General features: G+C 31.1%; 2 protein-coding genes across 2 annotated transcripts; both read left to right on the top strand.

Annotated features, from left to right (window-relative positions):
- Nucleotides 1-10,296: 10,296 nt before the first annotated feature.
- LOC132732912 (galactose-3-O-sulfotransferase 2-like) lies at nt 10,297-13,269 on the top strand. The gene is made up of 2 exons (XM_060719439.1): nt 10,297-10,428; nt 11,861-13,269. The coding sequence occupies exons 1-2, from the start codon at nt 10,409-10,411 to the stop codon at nt 12,963-12,965; spliced, it is 1,125 nt and encodes a 374-aa protein (XP_060575422.1). The 5' UTR covers nt 10,297-10,408; the 3' UTR covers nt 12,966-13,269.
- A 3,317-nt stretch (nt 13,270-16,586) lies between these two features.
- LOC132732913 (uncharacterized) lies at nt 16,587-22,147 on the top strand. The gene is made up of 2 exons (XM_060719441.1): nt 16,587-21,186; nt 21,936-22,147. Exon 1 carries the CDS (start codon nt 17,623-17,625, stop codon nt 18,529-18,531), a length of 909 nt encoding a protein of 302 aa, XP_060575424.1. The 5' UTR covers nt 16,587-17,622; the 3' UTR covers nt 18,532-21,186; nt 21,936-22,147.
- Nucleotides 22,148-22,458: the final 311 nt, after the last annotated feature.

Here is a 22,458-nt window from a genome sequence, read left to right as displayed (position 1 = left end):
TTGAAGTAAAGCAAATAGATAACTAAATGAGATTGTCACCATACTTTCATGGAAAGTGTTTCGGACTTATGTTAGAATTTAGACGTTATTCAAAAAGTTAAGCGCAAATGTAAAGGTTATGTTTATAATAAACTTACTTTCTTTAGGGATTCCGTATTTATCTATTTTACAATCGATGGAGTAGTGGTGAATAAAGTGGTACGGGTAAAGATTATTTAATAGTTAACTTATACGGTGAGTAAACATTTGTAATGTTTTGGCATTTTTATAATAAGCTAGTTTTGAATTAAGATTATCGTTTACTGAATGATGTTAGGTTACTTAACTATTATGTTATTTGTTTATATTGCGACAATATATTTTAGTTTACGGTTCACTCAATATACGTTTGAAGCCTAGCTTCATGGGTTTAATAGATTTTAGAATAGAATAATTGGTCAAAGTAAATATTACCAATTGAAGCCACGCTTCATGGATATAGTGTCGTTATATTAAAGTTTGTTAAATTGAATTTGACTCTGGATAGACTTATAGACATCCAAATTTTCTACAAGCCTCGCTTTCAGGGAATTGGTAACGTATAAGTATTAAAAATCCAGATATATATAAAACAATATAAATATGTTATATATTCTAGCTGGAACTCTGTTGTAAATCCCTAGCAGCAACTTATCTTTCTATCAAAATAGAAGCCTCGCTTCATAGATAGGGTGGTAGTTGCTGGACTATAGGAAATTATCGGGTTGCAGCGTGATATCTATAGGTTTTGAATCATTTCATAGTGTTGTATTGTAAACATATTTACTGTATTGAGACATTTGAGAATGAATTAATCATCATCAGCATCATCATCTAGAGCATACGAAATAGGACAAGCATTTTATAACAGTATTTAAAAAAGTTCAGAAAAATATGACCTTTTATTCTCCCAAAATATTTTCAACAAAATTAAAGACATTATCCATCAAAATAAGTCATTAATATGGTATATGAACAATCACACGTCTAATGCACAGCAACATAACATATCAAATAAAGCATCTTTCTTTCAGTCTCTATTAGATTGCTTGCGCATCAATATTCAAAACAGAAACACGTGCTTGTCCCGACTTACCGATAGATTTTGGTGATTTAACATAGAATGTGATTTCTATAAATAGTCTGGTCAGCTGTATATATATATAACCTCAATTATTGTTATATCTTTCCCTCATGAGTATATTGTGAAAAATGGCCGTTTTCATTGAAACGCCTCCTGTTAAAAGTTCAAACTGCTATGAAACTATGAAAAATGCTTCAATACTAATCAAACTTGGCACAAATGTTGACATGACCATTGCCTTTGTAACGACATGCTCAGTCTTAAATTTTCTGTTACCATGGCAACGAAATGACATATCAAAATTGCCAAAAATCACCATTTTGCTTTGATTTTTTCCATCAAAATTTATTTCAAAGTGTTGCAACTTCTCAAGGGATTGAGATAGAGTCAAAGGCTTTTCAGCATTGGTTACACGTTACCTTATGATCGACCTAGGGTCATTTTTAGCCTCTCACAAGTCCAAAATTTTCTTGGCGTTGAGGGGGACTATCCCAGAACAAAAGGGGGCGCATCCCCCTTCTGGCAACCAGCTGATGTATCTTTTAGATGGGGGGTTGCGCCGAAAAAGTGCTCAAATGTTTTAGCAACATTTCTCAAACGAAAACATGTGTTTGTTGCCCAAATAGGACATTTTTTCACTATTTGAGGCCAAAAAGAAGGGGGGGGGTCGAAAGTGCGTTGTTTCACGTATATATGAGGTAAAAGGTTAATTTAATTCATAAGAACTTTGGTATTTTTTTTCAGATTAACATTTAGAGAAACATGTTTAATGAGTATACTAGGGATATTTTGGGCATAATTATGTTTGCTGCCATACATTGTTTCAAATTCAAAAGAGCGGACCAAGCACCCAGTTACCTGCATTTTAATTAGATTTGGAATTTATAATTTATCTATTTTCTTTACAAAACTACCTTTTATTTCTGAGAAGAAACAAAAATTGCATTTAAAGAGAGAAAGACACTACGAAATATATATATTTATGATGCATGCATCATAAGGAGACCAGAAACGAAAACGATAAGCCATGCTTACTCTTTTTAAATTTTAATGAAGAATAACAGTTTACGAGAGCCAAATAATCATGATTTCAGTAATAAAATAGTTTGACATACTGAACGATATACGGTCAACAATGTTGGAAAGTTTTAAGTTTACAGGATACAACGATATTCGAAGAAAATTTACAATGCAGATTTAAAACCTAACTCTGAATATAACTTTGTTCTTATTCTTGAAATGTTTGACGAATCACTTCTTATTCTTAAATGATTGTTTACGTTGGTCGTTTCATTGACATTATTTACGCTGCTTAAAAGACACGTCATCACGCTCAAACACATTCGAATGCAAGTCAAAAATGACAATTCTATCACGAAACACTGATTCAAAATACAGAGGTAGATCTCATGCAAAAAAGTTAAAGTGCGAGGTGTAAGCATATTTTAAGTCAACAACAACAACAACAACAAACTTTTATTCGCTGTAAGGCCTCCGGCTCATGCAAAGAATATATACAATTACAAACATTTTAATAAAGCATAGCATGTGTATGATATTAGGTAATATTTACAATTCTTGTATGTATCGTTTTCTTCTTTCAAATGCATAATATAAATACATTGCGACAGATTTTATAAAATAGAGAAACACAGAATCCCTAAAGAAAGCCCAACACGGCAAAATTGAAAATGTTGCAGGCTCGGTTTGATTCAGCCTGTTCATGGACGGTACTGGAAAGTGCAAGTTACCGTCCACGCCCCCTAGCACCGGCTTAAGCAGAATTCAACATTTAATCACAAATTGGTGAATTTTATATTTCGAAACATCCGCAGATGTGTTCATACGGCGGTTATCATGGAGCCTTCAATGTGACACAGTAATGTCATTCCATGAAAAGCGGCGTATGGTCCCCAAGTAAAAAATACGTGTACCCTAAACGAGAAAACAATGGGCGGAACTAAAGAAAATGGAATTTTGAAAGGGGATCTGAGGTTATGAAGCTTGCATATCACAGTCAAGACGTCAAAAGACAAATTTAAAAATCAGGCAACATATCCTAAGGGTGGCTATACAGTATTCAAGTAGGAATACTGGAACCACCCAAGTTGAAAAACAAGAAACTAAAAAAAACATCTAAAATGTATACACAACAATAATGTCGTGCTGAACGATCTTCAAGGATCGAAAATATAACATCATTGAATAAATGTACGGGGAGACTTTTACAGTTCTTCATTTTTAGTTGACATGATTCCGGTAATATTAAATTTATTAATATTTGGTTGAGTAAAATATTTCATAGGTATGTATGCTGCACGTAAGTCAGAATAATAATGACAGTTAAACAAGAAATGATATTCATCCTCCACAGTATTAGTATCACATAATTTGCATATTCTTTTTTCTCTTATTGTATTATTATATCTCCTTTTTTCAATTTCCAGATCATGACAACCGATTCTAAAATTTACATATATATACACCGAAGTTTCCTGAGATTAAGAATATCAATATATCTTCCAAATATAAATTCCCTTTTGAAGGTTTTATATAGATGCAACTTTGAATTTGTATTTAAACTTTCATTCCACTCCTGTAGACTTGTATCTTTTCGTCTAGTTTCAAAATTTCTCAAAAAACAGTTTTCATATTGTACATCTTGGTCATACCACACATAGCTAAAACTGTAGTTTTGTTAACATTTTTTTACTAATGTAACCCAATTAACGTGTCCGTAGTAATCATCATTTAACATCATCTTATAACATTTCTTGACAATTCTATTTTCTGACATTTTTAAAATTTTTAACCAGTATTTTATTGCACTTTTATATGTTTTAATATACATAGGATATCTGGAACAGTCACCTAATACTGCTACATTTGAAGCTTTTTGTTTAGCACATAGAAACCTTTTGCACGCATAAGTTTGAACTCGTTCAAGCTCGTCAAATCTTCCTAATCCCCATATTTCAGACCCATACAGTAACTGGGGAGAAATTTTACAATCAAATAGTTTTAAAAAAAAGTGTAATTAGATAGCTGACCGTATCCATATAGTGAGTTCAAAGTAGATATCATTACACGTTTTCCTTTAACACACATATCATGAACCATACTATTCATAGATATTTGCTGGGTAAACTTTAAACCAACATAACAAAAGCTACTGACAACTTCTAAGTAAGTATTTTTGTTAGTCCATTTTTCGTTTCTAGCCAAGACTCCGCCTTTTTTGAAAACCACAATTTTTGTTTTGGTTTCATTTACACTTAACATATACTTATCACAAAATTTTGAAAGCACATTTAACTGACTTTGTAAACCTTTTACAGTATCGGACATTAAAGCGATGTCGTCAGCAAACATCAATAAAAATACTTGAAAAGTGTCGGGGTGTAATTGAGTTTCCTTAATATCATTTTCGGACAAACATCGTTCCAACTCATCTATAAAGAAACAAAATAAAATAGGACGAGCTAAGCACCCCTGTTTTAGGCCCACAGTACTCTGTATATATTCACTTCTTGTGTAGTTACATCTAACACATGACTTGACCTTAACGTACATACTTTAAAATGCTTTAAACAAGTTACCTTTTAAACCATTTTCCTTTAAAATAATCCACAACAATTGTCTATCTATAGTGTCAACACACTTTTTAAAATCTACAAAAGCGACATATAATTGACGTCTTTTGTTTCTAAGGATACGATTAATAATTGACTTCAAAATAAATGCATTATCAATAGTTGAATAACCGGCTTTAAACCCTGCCTGGTTTTCAGAAATTTTATGATACCTTTGGGCAAAAAATAGCCTATTTACAATAACACAACAATAAATTTTACTTAAAACATTTTGCAGGGAAAGACCCCTTTAGTTTTCTACATTATTAACGTCACCTTTTTTTGTATTGTTACAATAATAGAGTCGCACCAACTATCTGGATATTCACCAGAAAGAAATATTCTATTGAATAACCTTACTAAAACATGTGTAATATTCTCAATTCCGCATAGAAAAAATTCTGGTGTAATATTATCTGGTCCAGGTGACTTGCCTTGCTTAAAGTGTTTAATAGCTAATCTAACCTCATCATCTGATATTTCGGAATCAAAAATATGGTTTTCAACTTCACTATCAGTTTCTTCTCTCAAAATATCAATATATTCTATATTTCTTAATTTGCAATGTTTGGATTAAGTAGACCTTCAAAATATTGTACCCATTCAAGTGTACTTATATTATTTACTGCCTTACTATTACGAGTTGTTAATTTTTTTAGCTTCGACCAAAACGATTTAGAGTCATTTACACTATTGGTTAAATCTTTCAACTCATTCGTATGAAACTGTTTGCTTTTACTATCGCACATATTCTTATATTGTTTTCTTGCCTGTATATAAAGCTGTAAATTTTCTTATGTTTTATGACTTCTATATGCTCTTAACTGTTTGTATTTTATGCGTTTTAACTTTCAACAATCTTTATCATACCACCTTGGACTAAAGCATTTTTCTACTTTCTTTACTGGTAACACAAAATTATTGCCCACTTGTTTTAACATGTTTGTAAATTTCATCACACAATCATCAATATTATTATTTATTTTATTTATATCGCATATTAATTTATGTAGTGTTTCATTACTGAAATACTTTTCCATGTCTTGCTGGAACGACAATTTATAAGTATAGTTCAAATTATATTTGATTTCAGTACATTGGGATTTTGTAGAGGTTTCAATCTTGACACAAGGAACATCGATTTCTGTTAGTAAGGGAAAATGGGAAGACTCAGTTCTCTCCTCAACACGAAAATTTTGTGCAAGTTTCATAGCGCCTTTTGAAAATAACACATACTCTATAACACTGCGCCCTTGTGATGAAATAAATGTATAATTGCCAATATTCTTGTCATCACCGATTCTTCCGTTGATGATATAAAAAGCATACGTCTTGCAGAAAGCGATCAATTGTCTTCCTTGATAATTTATAAATTTGTCACAAGAACATTGATTTTCGTCTATCAGGCATTCAAAAATATCACTATATTAATCAAGTACGGGTATATCAATTTCAGTTTCTATATATTTATTTAAAGTCAAACGCGAACTTTTTGCAACAAACATGGTAACCGGGGTTAGTATTTTACAATGGAGGCATCGGAATGGTATTATAGAATAACAGTGTGTAAAAGAGACTGTAGAATAATAATCGTAGACGTTTTTGAACAGCTGATAGAGGGCCTTTACACATACTTGGGAAAATATGCGACTTCTGCGAGGCGCTTATCACATTACAAAAGAGAAAATAAGAATTGTAATGCAATTTTAGAAAGACAAGCTCACTTGTAAACAAAGGGCATTTGTTAAGTTTATAACCATTATAACCAAACAGGTATTTTCATAAAGGGAATCAATTTGACTTTTGCTATGAATAACTTGTAATAAGCATTTCAAATCAGACTTTATAGGCATAATTGTGATAGCTGTATGCAGAAAAAAGACTGTGCCATGTAAATAGAAGGCACACATGTGATATAAATTTCATCTTGTGTAATTTCTCGTGATTCACTCTTTGTTTTAATCACTTGTAATAATTATTTCAAATCAGACTTAATAACCATTACTGTGGTAACCGTAAATATACAGAAAAAGGGATGTGGTTTGTAAATACATAGCATACATGTGCTATAAATTTCAACTTGTGATTCATTAGGAATAACTGTTTTATTGATAAATTGTGAAAATCATTTCAAATTAAATTTTTTCTCCGCCTGTGTCAGGGGTACATTGTCCAGCGGAAGTGAACATCAATTGCAACACTTGACTGAAATGTGCCTTTTTGCTTTTGTTAAAGGCAAGTGATCAGACATAAATAAATAATTATATAGATTGTTTGTTTATACGCATGTACGCATTATCTTAACAGAAGTATAATATATAAAAATATAAAAGTAAAACATATGTATGAAAGCTTAGAGAATTTTTTTCTTTCATTTTCCCGTGACTACAATATACCATTCAGTGAACACCATGCATCTTAGAAAGGAACAACAACAAAAACAACAACAATCCTACAAAAATTATTCAACAATAACATAGTCATAGTAATACGTACTTGGTCAACATATGTTTACACATATTTTGTTTTATTTGTTTATAATTCTTTCCTTGCCTCCTTTCGCTTGAAACCTATAATAAACGTGCGGCAATATTAATTGAGACCCATTCTTTCCTTCATTTATCAAATATGGTAAACAAAATCAACAAGGAAAGGCGGCGTTCAATGAACGCAACCCCCATATGACCCAGCCACAAGAACAAGTGGCAAGGAGCCCAGGCGGACCCCAAACAAAAACAGGACAGGGCACAAGTCAGCATGGACAGTTTAATCACTAAATGATAAATAATTTGTTACTGATTAGGAATTAAAAGAAAACAAATAAATGATTGAACAACAGGCCCACAAAGTCAAAGGGCACAGGGAAGGGGACATGAGACCGGGGAAAGGGGGGGGGGGTTAATAAAAGAAATAAAAACTAGGGGTGAAGGGGGAAGATCATTTTAGTGTCATCAAAGTTCATTTTAACGCTTTCATTGCGGTCTGAAAATGATGTATGTAATTTTTCTAGTTTTGCAGTATCCCAGCGGCGTTTTTTCCCTACAACAAATGGTAAACATGTAGGAGTCCTCATAGCAATAATATTTCTTTCTTCCTCTCCCTCATTTAAACCGGGTTAATGTCAAGTTGCAAGCTGTTACTCTTATTTATTATGCCTATTTAGCGTTCGTCTGAAACATTCTTTGACACACTTTTAATGACCGGCTTTGAACAAGACTTAATAAAATGGGTCTAGTCAAGATTTTCATAAGATAATTTTCTGTTGCAAACTGATATCCATGGAAATCTGATACGATCTCTCAATCGGCTTGGATAAACTAAGTTTCGGCTGGACTGTTCTCCTAAGATCAGACTGGAAATTACTCGCGGATTTCTTCTAACAAAAGCACTATCATCTTCATACTGTAACAATTGCCAAACTCTCGAAAGACATTCCAACTCAAATGTGCATTCCCAATTTTATCATAATTTTTTAATACTTTAACCTCACCTCTTGAAAGCTTTCTTTTAGCACAGTCAAAAGTTCATGTTCGGATACCTCTATAAGATTGCAGAAACTTCCAAAGGCCATACTTGCATAAGTTGCCTCTGTATGGACAGCAGAAACACTAACCGTTCAGATGAAATAGAACAATTCACTTTCAAATCAATAGTCACGTTACTAAATAAGTATGCCTTAAAAATTTAGACGTTTCATATGAATCATAAAAGTCCATCATCAGCACATGTATCAAACGACGGCCGACAACACATGTACCGTTATATACACATAACACATAAAACATATAACACATATACCGCTTGCCAAAACTTCGTGTATCCCCAAACTTCTATATATCTTACGTCCACCTGGTTTGGTTAAGGTCCAAATATCAGCTGTAGGTATTTATTTATGTCATAGCATATAGGAACTAGATCGGTCAAAAGATAAAAAATCACCAATGTACGGCTGCAACTTGGAACTAAATAGGATTATACAGGATCCATATGTTTATACCAAGATTAACTGAAAATTTCCTACTTCACAGACAACCATGACGATCCAATAATAACTCTTCGAACGGAAACGCTTTTCACACAGCTTCAATATTACCGGTTCATATAAACTTTTTTTGTAACCTTCGAAGTGATGAAGTCATCAACAAACCTTAATTCTTAATCAATTTTGCAGTTCCTAAGGGAAGCGGCACCAACAATGGTTTGGTGAAGATCGGAAGGCTTGGATGTAAGATAGGTAAGCAGCAGTGTAAGCTCGGGTAAGGTGAAAAAGGTTCTATGATAGCAACCTACAGTCACGTAGGATAAGCTTATGGGCAAAGTAGGAAATGATCAAAATTAACTAGGGTAAGGTCGTCAAAATGGGTAAGTTGGGTAAGGTAGGATTTGTGGATAGAGGAGGTAATATGATAAAAAAAATAAACAAGAATAAGGTTCGGTTCAGACATTAGGTTGGTAAGCATTAGGGTAAAGTGGAAAAACAAAATGTAAGTTTGGTCATCAAAAGGGTAAGGTGGGTAATCGAAAGGGTAAAGTGGGTAATCAATGGGTAAGGTGGGAGATCAAAATGTTAAGTTGGGTATTTAAAATGGTAAAGTTGGTGATCAAAAGGATAAGGTGGGTTAGGTAGGTAATGTTTTTTGACGGCGCTATTAAGCAAGAGTAAGCTAGATTTATCTTATGGGTTAGAAGTTTTGCATGGTTAAGGGGTGAGGAGTAAGCTTGAATAAGGGTTAGGTTAGGTAAGTTCGCCTTAACCCTATTTTTGGATAGTACCCTAGTCTTTCGGTTAAACATAAGGCGAGTAATCATCAGGGTAGCCTAGTGTTAGAAACAATGCTTGTGATTATTATAACAAGTGCACTTTTAATTGTATATTTGAAGAATTTGAGTGGAAATAAAGCAAATAAGAACATGGATATTTATAGAATTATCTTTCATTATTATCATCATTTATATCATTATTCTAATCATCATTGTCATCATCAACTATCCTTATCTTTAAGACTATTTTAAAATAAGCACAAACCTGTATTAAATAATCATCATCATTATCGCAATCATCATCATAGATATAAATATAATCATCAAGATTATTATCATCATTATCATAGTATGATAAATGAATGAAATAACTTATCATTATTTATAATGTAAATCATAATTTACTGATTAAAACATATCAAAAATCATATAAACAAAAGTTAAAATCCTTCCCTTTATACATTAAATTTCAAAGCATTCTTTTCAAATACTCCTTTTTATAGTTTTCATAACGAAAATCAGAAATAAACTAAAAATGTGCTTCTAACTTTTCACATATAAAATACCTTCAAATTGGCTGATTAAGGTACACACTAAATGTCACATGATAATAACAACCAACCAAAATAATCACGTTACACAAGAAGCAAGAAGTCTATACCATCACCCTAACCATAGCCATGCCTCTATCCTTACACTATTAAATAACCAATCTAAATAAAATATCTTAAAATGAACACGTGCTTCAATTAGCCAATAAAACATAATACATAAAATTGTAACATTTCAAATAGAACTTAGCGACAACAATATAAAAGTATCACATGTTATTTTCATATAATTCTAACCATAACCATAAAGATATATTAACAGGTTACAAACTTTGTGGATGATTAAATATCTTTAGACCTACATGATGTGTGACTCTTCAAAGTAAGCAATTTTTAAAATTTAAGCAATTTAAAAGGATAAAATATATGTGAGGTAAAAAAAGAAAAGTTCCAAAATATATAATAAACTCAAGTACCTTTCTTAACTATATGTTGTAACTATTTTTTTCAAAGATTTTTGGTCAAGTCAAACTGCTTGTAGAGCTACTCATTATTGAAAAAAACAAATGGTTCATTAAAGCAATCATTTATTATGTAAATCAAAATGGCAAACAGTATGAAACATTGCAAAAGTATGTATTTTCTATACATTACTAAAGATACAAAATCATTTTTTCAAACCCACGTGTAATAATTATTATCAAACATCCAAATCTATTGTTTTCAAGCTTGTTTATTACTACAATTGAGCTTTTTCCACAATTTAAATCATTGAAACAGAAAATATCCCTTTTAATAATCTTTACATAATGTATACATTAAATAGTATAGAAGGTACATGAGTGATGACAAGAGAGATCGAGGAAAATAAGATTAAAGGTACATCTCGAGGTTACAAAGTCAAATATATTAGCTTTTGAACATGCAAAAATCAGGTTTGAATTTTATGCCGTCACGCAAATACAATATAATTTAAATTGTTTATTAACATTTCTAAATAGTAGAGACTACTAACCACATTTTGATTTACTAAATGGTATAAAATTAGTTTCCATTTGTCTGAATTAAGAACAACCAATAACGACAATATTCTATGGCATCTGATCTTGGTCTGCACTTGTTGCATGAGTAGATTCAGTAGTCGCCGGCAAGTTTTTTATTAATGATTGCAATGAATAGTTCAAAATTGAAATTTGGCTACTTGTTAAGGTTAACAGATAATAATTATTACCCCTAAAATTGGCTCATTTCTTCTGTCCTATTCTTAGTTATTTTATTTTTTGCCAGACACATTAGGATCAAAAACTGATTTTATATCATCATCTAGATGTTAGGTCTTTGATTTATCAATTTGATTTCCTATTCCATATAACCTCCAGTCTTAGGTATCATCACTAGAACATTCTTCAGACATTCCTATATAGACCCTTCTTATCTGCCCTTGATTTTGTTTTATTTTAAGTATTATAAATTAGATTTGCTTGTTTTTAGATATTCACATACAACATACAATCGTGATTTTGACTCGTCAACTTGTTTCTATGACTTTATATCCAATTAATTACTTTATACTTTGTTAATTATAATAACTTATGTTTATAACTTACCAAGTAAAACATGTTGAACTGATCTCACATTGTTCTCATTACCGATAATTGATGCTTGTTATTAAATGTATAAGATGAGTTATTATGAAAAAAGGTTCTTCTAGAAATGGAATTTGAGCATATGTGAAAATTGCAATAATTGCATCCTTTGTAATAACCTCAATTATGGTAAATTCAATTAATCAAAACTTTGGTATTTCTTTTCAGTTTAACATTTAGAGAAATATTTTTGATCAGTTTACTTCAAGTGTTCATTTTGTGCATATTATTGATGCCATACATTGTTTTAACAACAAAAGAATCAGCTGAATTTCGAAATAACATAAGGGAAAAGAAAAATTACTTCTCCGATACAGGACATAGCTATTTGGATATAAGCCGTAAACATACAGATGAACGACAAAAGGTAAAAAGAATTTCATTCTTGAAAGTTCAAAAGAGCGGATCAAGCACAGTTGCCTGTATTTTAATCAGATTTGGAATTTATAATAACTTATCTATGTTCTTGCCAAAACAAACATTTATATCTGAGAAGGAACAAAAATTGCTTTTAAGAGAGAAAAGACACTACGATGTATATATGATACATACATTTTATAATTACAATTTCTTCACTCATATTGTCTATAATCCTAACATAATTGGAATCATTAGGAGACCAGAAACAAGGCTGATAAGTCATGCTTTCTTTTCTAAACTTTCTATGAAGTATAACAGTTTACGTGGGCTAAACGACCAAGATTTCATTAATAAAATAGTGGAAAATACTAAACGATATAGGGTCAACAATGTCATGGGGAGGTTTTTTGGTTTACAAGATACAACGATATCCGAAAAAGCTTTACAAGATAAGCTTTTAAAACTTAACGCTGAATTTAAACTTGTTCTTATTTTAGAGATGCTTGACGAATCACTGATTATTCTTAAACGATATTTTCGTTGGTCAGTTTTTGACATTATTTACGCTGCTAAAAAGACACGTCATCATGATAACGTACATTTGAATGCAAGTCAAATAAGACATTTGAAGTTAACTAATAACATTGAGTACGCTATTTATAAGTTTTTTTACGAAGACCTGAAAAGGAAGATTCAAAATGCAGGAGAAGACCTCGTGCAAGAAGTTGCGAGGTTTAAGCATATTCTAAATCAAACACAAACTTTTTGCAACAAACATGGAAACAATGGTAAGTATTTTACAGTAAAGGCTTCGGACTGGGATGATAGCTTTACAGTGTCTAAAAGAGACTGTAGAATTATATTCGAAGAAGATGTTCGACAGCTGAAAAAGGGCCGTTACACATATTTATAAAAAGATGCGGCCTTTGTGGGGTGTCTAGTACATAACAGAAAAGCGAACAAATTAGAATTGTAACGTTATTTAGTGACAGAAATGACTTGTATCATCATGACTTGAAACATCATTCTGTGTTTTATTGCAGTTAAACTTCAATGATTCTCAATAGGTTTATGTTATTTTTTAAAATGTTTATATATTTGAAATTTGCATACATGTTTGAATATTAGAATACTTTATCGAAAAAAATAAACATTATGTCAAATTTGTAATGACTGATAGACATGGATAATTCAATCCTAACGTTAAACCTTATACTACATAAAGATATTGTGAAAAATGGCTTAATTGTTTAATTTAGAAGCTTTCTGTTATAAGTTTGAATTGCTATGAAACTATAAAAGATGCTAGGCAAAGATTTTAAATGAAAATAGCCTTTGTAGCATTATATTCATTCTTAGATTTCCTGTAACCAAGACAACGAGGGACATCTCAAAAATTGTCAAAAATCACTATTTTGCGTTGATTTTGTCCACCAAAACTGATTTCAAAGTGCTACAGCTTCTCAATGTAATGCGATAGAACCAAAAGTTGTTCAGGCTTTTCATCGTTGGTTACACGTTACGTTAAAATCAACCTTAAGCCATATTCAGCATCTCACAAGTCAAAAATTTTCTTGGCGATTTGATAGGTTGCGGCGCCAAAAAGTGTACTCTTTTTAAACAACATTGCTAAGAAACAAAAGCAAGTGTTTAGGCCAAAATAGGGCATTTGTCACTATGTTCAAAAGGGCGGGGTTGAAAAGTCTTAAAACACGTCTATATGAGGTAAAAAATTGAAAACAAATAAACAGTGCCAGGAGTTAGCACTTTGGTTAGGTAAGCAAAACACGAGATGAGAAAATTGAGACGCAATGAGACAAATTATTTTGAAAATTGGCGTAAATGGTCCGCTCAAATGGTCCTTGGTCTTGCTTTCTGATAACCTAATTCAATCACATGATATTTTAAGACCAATTATTTTCATAATAAAAAAAGCTTTTCTGTGTAGTGTAATCGGCCATATTTTAAGTCTGTTTGGATGTAAATAGCTTGAATATTAAAGTAGATGATGACGATCATCATCATGTAATGCATGTTAATGCTTGTTATAAAATAGTCAACATAAGGATATTGAAACTTCCATTTTTATGAATAGCTTACTGATGATTGCTAAGATGATTATGGTTATAATAATGATGATGATAAAATGATGATAATGAAGATAGTTATCGTCATATATACTATTTTTCTTATTCGCATTATTTCGACTCAAAATAATAAACACAATATATATGGTTGTTTTCATTATAACAAGCATTGTTACTAAAACACTGTTTTTGCTCTGTCTTGGAGAAAAATAAATAAAAACCCATGGGTTAAACCAACCCCTCACTTCTCACTTTTTATGCTTAACCGTCTTAAAAGCATACTCTAGCTTATTCAGAAAACAACACCTACTCTTCAGAAGTTAACACTGATGTTTACCAACCTTACTGATAAGGTTACTCCTACCTAACATATTCTTGCTAGCATAGAGCGCCTTACCTACCTACCTACCTTATCCACCTTACCTACCTTACCCACTAAACCCAATTTATCTTTAAGAACCAGCTTACCAATCTTAAATAACTTACTCATCTTATCCTAATTTCTATTTTACCCGGGCTAAACTAGTGTAAAGGTTAGGGTAAAGTGTATTAAGTGGGTAAAGTGAGTAAGTGTTATGATTAAGGTCAAAGTGTAAGTAATTGCGCAGGCTGGGAGTTAAATCTAAAATATTCACATGGTTTCCAAACAATAGAATTAATAACATGGCACATGCGTACTTGGAGCAATGGGAAGTCACGTGTGTAATGATTATGCATCTAGCACTAAACAGTAGCACAGGTCAAATGGCGATTCTATCAAATATCTAGTAGAATGTGCGGGCCTATATTTTGGAAAAAACACGTGACTTAATCAAGCTTTGAATAACCAATTGAAATAAAAGGTCTCAAAATGAAAACTATATTCATTTAGACAATCAGGAAACAATTAAAAAACTGCAATCTTACAAAAGAAACATTTTGACAAGTGAACAATAATAGCACATGCTATTTCCAACTAATCAGAGACCAGCCTTGATTATGACGTATAAGATTCTGACACTTTGGCTTAAACAACTTCGCCAAAGTCCCCTACCCTAGTCGTAACCTTAACCGTAATCCTAAACCTATCAATAACCCTGGACTTTTTATTTGTTATAAGAGTTTAAATGAAATAAAACAAATATAAGAACAAGAATACAAATGAAGGTAACATTTATCATCAATTTTATCATCATTATAATCATCAATGTCATCAATGTAGTCTTCGGTCCATTATGCATAAAAAAGAAACAAAAAGTTTTCAAGCGCATTACCTAATATATAAATTGTAACAAACGAAATGTAACGGCAAGAAAATACAAATTCACGATCACTGCTAAAAGTCTTTAAAAATGATTCATGTACAGTGTAAAAACGACAAGATTTAAATATTGTGTCAATGATTAATATACAGTAATAAGCTCAACCACATATAATATATAAGATTAGTATGTGAGAAAAAATTTAAATGTAACGACAGTAAATAGGTAATAATAGTCCAGTCAAATAAGTGCTTCTTTGCTAAATATAAATGTGAAAGAAGATTGTCTTTTTGCATACTCGGATGCTACACGAACCTTTTTATGTGCTTGTTAGAATGCATTTTTAAAACATTGAACGTAATTTTATTTAATTATAGCTCTTCTTCAGAGTCGGTTAACGTTTTCTTTCAATATGCTTTGCTTCCTAGCTTCACAACTTTGACATTGGACGTGCGTATGCGTATCAAGATAAATCGTAAAAGCCCATATGTCAAGGTCTCATGCATCTATAAAATATGATAAGTTTTTTTCAGCTTTTTACTTAAGCCGTCGTTTGCTTGCTGTTCATTTACATGTCAGTCCATTTCACATTGGCAGGATCCTGAAATTAAATCGCATTTACACACTTGTACTTTTATTATTATACTTATTCTCTGGTAAACTATTTGTGGAGGTTAAATTTCAGAAATTTTCAAACATTAACTTCTTACATGGAATAACAGTTCAAAGTTAAAATTGGATTTTGAAAGCGCAAATTACCCTGTCACGTAAACCTTATAATTTCCATTATTATATTTTCCTTAAAATCAAGTCGCAAATTTTCACATAGACTTATTTGTTTCTTTCTAAAAAAATATCTTGCTTGATAAGGCGATCGTATTTTTATATAATTGAAGTAATTGTTAAATATTTGTCCTCACGAGTCATCCGCTCACTCACTGACTCACAAACTCACTCACTGACTCACTGACTCACTCATTCACTTACACTAATTTACATTCACCCATAAAAGCAGGCGCGCGAACTCATTTTTACCATGTTCTTTAAAACTCATTCATCTTATCATTCATGCATACAATAATAAGATAATGAATAAGAAATGACCATTAATCACCCTAGATTAATAAAAGTACATTAAAATATAAGCTAATCCATGTATGTATTTATTATTCAAGCCAATGTTTCACCCTTGTTTGGTAGTAGTATCATTTATTTACAATGAAAATAAAACGAATTTTTTTTAAATATTTATTTTACGCTACGTTATTCCCTTGCTTTGTACAATTTATACAGACAGTTATCAAAATTGAACTGTTTCAATGTTATTTTTAAATATATAATAAAATATAATTTTAATTGAAAAAAGTTCAAAACGACTGCTAAACCCAGATAATCAAGAATTGCTTAAATGCTAAAAGAATGTAGTTATTAATAGCAATTATGATAATAATATCACACAGGCTATCTTTAATAAAACTTAACATATTTATCTATTTGTAATACATCAATTTGAAAGTGAATTATCTGACTTTTGTATATATCTTACTTAATATAAGCATAATAATTTCTAAATGCTATACTTGCCATAGTAACAAATTTAATTATAAATGCCATGGTGGCATATTTCAACCCAAGATTATTTCGTTTGCGCTTGACGGTATACTGAAATATTTCTGCTATTTACTTTATATTACCATATTGAGTTTTAATTATTCGATAAAAAAACTATTTTTAGTTTATCAGATTAACATCTTTTATTTTACGTGTTAGGGCAAGGATAAGGTTAGTCTGATAATCAACGTTATTAACAAATCCTATTTAGGAGCAAAATATACCATGAAAACACACTTAGGTCTTTTAATCTATATAGTTAACGTTTAAAATGGACACGACACATATATATCAGGAAAAAGATATGTTTTCAAATGTAAAATAAATTCTGTTTTATTTTATGCTGTGACCATTGACATAACGAATGCTTTACATTTACATATTTATAATTATTGTTACTCTGGAATTGTTGAACATTTATATTTAAATGTTTATGAAGTTACAAATTGCTCTTGATTTCTTGTACCTTTTACAGACATAAACGGGAAACCGATATTTTGGAAATTAAGTGCAGTAGAAATTATTAAATAACCATTATAAAAATAAAAATGGAGTTATCTATGTGATAGAGTTTTAGAAAAAATTCTGTATATATTAGCTTATATTTACGTTTAGTACATTTGTATGTAAAATGTTTTCTCAGCGGAGCATACTGCCTTTCACAACCTTTGTTCTGCTATTGATTTGCCCCTTTTTTATTGTTGACAAAGCTAGCAAAAGGCATTCGAAATTGCAATCTTCACATGTTAATGATTCGAAGAGAAGACTTGACAGCATAGCCATTTATAAGACTGTAACAAAAACACCAATTCATTATCAAGATAGAGAACTGATATGGCACACTGATGAAACTAAAAATTGGACAATTCTTCTTGAATTAAATAACTGCGCCTTCGAATTATTTCAAAATTGGTATATTTACTTTTTAAAACTTTTTATAAAATATCAAGTCATTGTTATTGCAGAGGATGATATAGTTTTTAAAAAGCTTAAATCGGATCATTATGCATCAATACAGGTACACAGAAGTGACTATATAAATATTTCTAATGCTTCTTCATACAATACACCGTTATTTAGAAAGCTTATGTCTGTCCGCGCAACACATCTTTTGATGTACTTACCATACACACGCTACTTACTTTTTTCTGATGTAGATACAGTTTGGCTACACGATCCAATACCATATTTTAAAGGCAACTTTGACTTGTGGATGCCATTAGATAGAAAGCTATATTGTGCTGGATTTTTTGCTATACGAAGTAATACAGAAACAGAAAATTTGATACGAAAATGGGAAAAAAGGTTAATGGAACGGGCTTCGGTAAATCAAATAGTTTTTAATAATTTAATTCAAATGTCGAAAAATCTTAAAATTGCAATATTGAATGAATCACTCTTTCCTTCAGGAGATATGTACTTTAAAAAACAATTTAGTGAAAAGGATCGTGCTAAAGTAGTTATCGTACACAATAACTTCATCAAAGGAATTAACATAAAGATTGACCGTTTTAAAGAGTTTGATTTATGGAGTATTTGAGCATTTGAAGTCAATTCAATTGCTTATAATTATTACGTTTTAACGTTATTGAATAAAACTATATTTTATATCTTTGGCTATATACCATAATGATTTAGCGAAAAACATGTCAGTTATCTGTATAGACAAGCAGAATGGTTATAAAAGTATTTTATGTTTTTTATCATTAGTTCGGTTTTATGCAAAGATTTTGAGCAAAGCATTCTCTTTTTCTCTTTTCATTAGAGATAATAAACCGTTTCCGATGAACCTTCTTATTAATATTCTGTCTTATATTCCTCAACTAAAAAAGTTTTATCAATCTGACGTCTTTTTATAATTATTCGCATAATCCTGTTAGTGTTGATCCAAATGATTAAAGAATTTTATTTAAGAAAACTGCCAACAAATATGTGTCATTGTCACGATTTGACGATCTGTGTCTGTTGCTATTATTTCACTTGTGGACATCATTTGAACTTGGAGATCAAACAGTAAACATCCTATAGAATTATTGACAATTTGTAATAAAATTATACATGTATTTAATATATATAGGCAAAATTTATAATATTTATGCATATGCTGTGTATGAATTGTACAAATGGTACACACATCTCGGAAATATACTTCCAGTCCCTTCACGCCTTAAGAGTCCCTTGAGCATTAGTCTTTCCTAATTGAATATTGTTGAATCATCCTTAGGATATGTTGCCTGCCTTTTAATTTGTCTTTTGACGTCTAATCTGTGATATGCAGGCTTCATTAACTCTGACCCATACAGACCTTGGGTAGTCACTAATCGTAATCATTGATTTTTTAATTGATTACATGATTACACTGTATTCATCATGTAATTGATAACCTTGCTCAAATTTGATTACATTAATTGTAATTAATCAATTACAGCTTAAATTCAGTCTGTAATTATGATTACAATTTGATTGATGTCGATTACTTTCAGATTTTACATGAAACTATTGAAATTCAAATGATTTATTTCACATGTTACAGTTTAACTTATAATGATCTCTATAGTGTAAATCAATTGATTTTGATAAACAAAAGCAAAATTTTTATTGAATAGTTAGACTCTTCTCAATTGAATTCTCTATTTGAAGTAAATAATAGATATTGTCATAATAAACAATGATTGAGCATAAAGGTAGTTTAAAGACATCACTCACAATGAAGAAATAAGTTTTAATACATACAGTTAACCAAATTCTAACTGAAAGATAGACATCATTGTTTGGCTGGTATTCTAACCAAAATGTTAAATCATTGGAATTATGATGTCTTTCCTAAAGAGACACCTGGAAATGTGACAGCACAGTGTAAAGTGTGCCCTAGGAAGATAAATGGAAACACTAAGTCACATTCAGATTTCATTACCCATATAAAGGTATGTTAAATTTTGTTTCACATATTTGGTTTACCCATGTTTCAAACAATTAAGAAAACTTCTTTACTTTGTATATTCTAGAGTTTATTTCAGATGCATATTACCATATTTTAATTATATGCAACAGTTATTTTGTAAGATGATAGACAATGTGTCTTTAGTATAATGGATACTGTTGTACCATTGAAGTGTTTGTACAATTTCTTTGTCAAGCCTATTGTCTCTTTGAATTCCCATACAAACATTTATTGTTTTCACACCTGTTTTAACACCTGTATACAGCATACTGTACATTTGACACTTTTCAAAATTTCTGTTGCAGAGAGTTCATTATGAAACCTACACAAAGAAGACTGTGCTGTGGACCATTCCTGCATCATCGGCCTCTGTAGAGCGTTTGTTTATTGTTGTGGGTAGTTTTCCGTCCTGATAGATGCGGTCTGACTGACAGACGGTTTCATGAACATATGATGCTAAAGTGCCATGCTAAAATATGTTAAAGTGATGCGACAGTAACTAAAAGTGTGTTAAATTGATGACTGTTGATGAGCTAGAAATCCTTTGTGTATATTGAGATGCCCCAGCATTAATGCTTAGCCTGATGATTTTGTTGATTATACGTTAAATTGGCAAACATGTACTTCATCTTTAATCCGTCTATTGATCACACTTAGCTATTTTGTAAGACAAAACTGTTGTATCCGTATGTTGTACACTTATTGGGAAGATTGCTTTTTTGGACATTTTGGGCCTTATAAACAAATTGTTATCTAATGATTCAAGATATCATTTGTGTAAACATGTTTAAAGGAGAACCGCCTACATATTCATGTGCAAATATTGATGTGTATACACGTAGAATAAACTTTAATAATTTTATTTTCCTAATTCACGAATAAAATTATCGGCGATTGCCTTTGCATAACTCTTACAAAGTCCGATATTGCACCGCTGCGAAAGTTACTCTCCGTTATGCAGGTGCGACCTCAAAACCGGAAGTGAAGTATATTTATCCTTGTGGAAAATATTGACAGTTCATTATAATAGGTAATCTGATTTGCGCTAAAGTTGATATTATCATATTATGGAAGATTTTAATGAAGATCACATTGATGAGGATGGATTTGTAGTTCAACCATATATGTTTGAAGCGAGCCACGAACAGAATCACCCTATAGTTCCTAGAGCGAGGACGTTTCGGAGGACGATTCTGAACCTGACGACGTTAATTTCGATGACCGTAATAACGTCCGTTTGGGAAACTTACATTGGTAATTGAATTTAAGCAGATATGTTTTTCAACAGTTGACTATCGTGTATGCACAACAATTTATCGTATACCAAAAAATTCAAATGTACAGGCCTAGTTGATTAATTTTAAAGCCAAAAAGATCCGTGACGATAAGTTGGTTGACAGAGATTGATTTCATGGGAAGGTTGGTTGACGGAGATTAACAACTATTTTTTTACTACATCGGAGACATTAAAATAAATAAATTTGTTTAAATCTGAATTAGTAAAACCTTCATCTGTTATAAAATATAAAATAAAAAGATTTTATTGTAATTAACAGCACACTTTTGAGGTAATATGGATTTCCAATTGTATGCCAATTTATCTTATGATTGGAACAGTATATCAAATTTATGTATATAAATGTAATGACTGTTTGTTATTGCACAGATTTTTAAATAATTGGTTTATATCTTAGCGGTCAGGCCATATCTTACATGTAACCGGCTCTCATTGAATACTAACCAGTGATTGTTTTTACCAATTTTTCTGCAGGTGACTAACTATTATAATAATTGATGGCCATTAGTATCAATTTCCTGTATCAATTGTGACTGGAACAAAAGTTTGCCTCACCCGTGACATCTAAAGCCGTCCTATTTCAGGTGTTTTATGAGCTAAATATGGCATTTATTAGAATATCTATAGACATTAAGAATAATTATATATTCAAAATAATTCATTGAAATAATGAACTACATAAAAAATACATAATCATTTTTCACAGGTGCGACTGTTCTAATTGTGGGGAGATGCCAACTGGAAGGGAATCTAGGTGTTGCCATGAATTCAACGAATTAAATGGAAAAAATGGATGTTTTTTCATACATCACACAGCATCCTGGATTTATAGCCAAATGCCTGAACAGGGGCGTCACTGAAGTTTCTTTTTATGAATTTCTTCAAAGGAATGGACCTATTGGAGATGAAGAACCAATCCATGAGTACGTGAATTATTAAAATATTTTCTTCATTTAGGTGTTTTGTATCATGTAAGTTTGCGAAAAACTAATGCAATTCTTATAAAAAATCGGGGGAAAGAGAAAACTATAAAAACTTTTTCAAAAAAATGTTAAAATGCTAAAAATTATAATGTAAAAAGTAGAAAAATCAATGTAAATAAAAAAACAGCTGAAACAAAATTCTTCATTTTTTTTATTAAAAAAGTGAAGCTAAAAAGTATCCTGATAAAAAAGGAAAGTTTAACTTGTCTAAAATTTTTAGGGTAGCCCTTTTTTAAACCGGGTTTA

This window comes from Ruditapes philippinarum, unplaced genomic scaffold (assembly GCF_026571515.1).
Source record: "Ruditapes philippinarum isolate M1 unplaced genomic scaffold, ASM2657151v2 ctg4969_1_1_1_1, whole genome shotgun sequence".
Taxonomy (NCBI): domain Eukaryota; kingdom Metazoa; phylum Mollusca; class Bivalvia; order Venerida; family Veneridae; genus Ruditapes; species Ruditapes philippinarum.
The sequence above is the reverse complement of the archived record's forward strand: the minus strand, read 5'-3'. Positions and strand labels throughout refer to the sequence as shown.

Coding starts and splice junctions, on each gene's coding strand:
- LOC132732913 (XM_060719441.1), top strand. CDS start 17,623: ATGTTTTCTCAGCGGAGCATACTGCCTTTCACAACCTTTGTTCTGCTA.
- LOC132732912 (XM_060719439.1), top strand. CDS start 10,409: ATGATGTGTGACTCTTCAAA. Junction 10,429..11,860: donor ATGATGTGTGACTCTTCAAA/GTAAGCAATTTT, acceptor ATTTCTTTTCAG/TTTAACATTTAGAGAAATAT.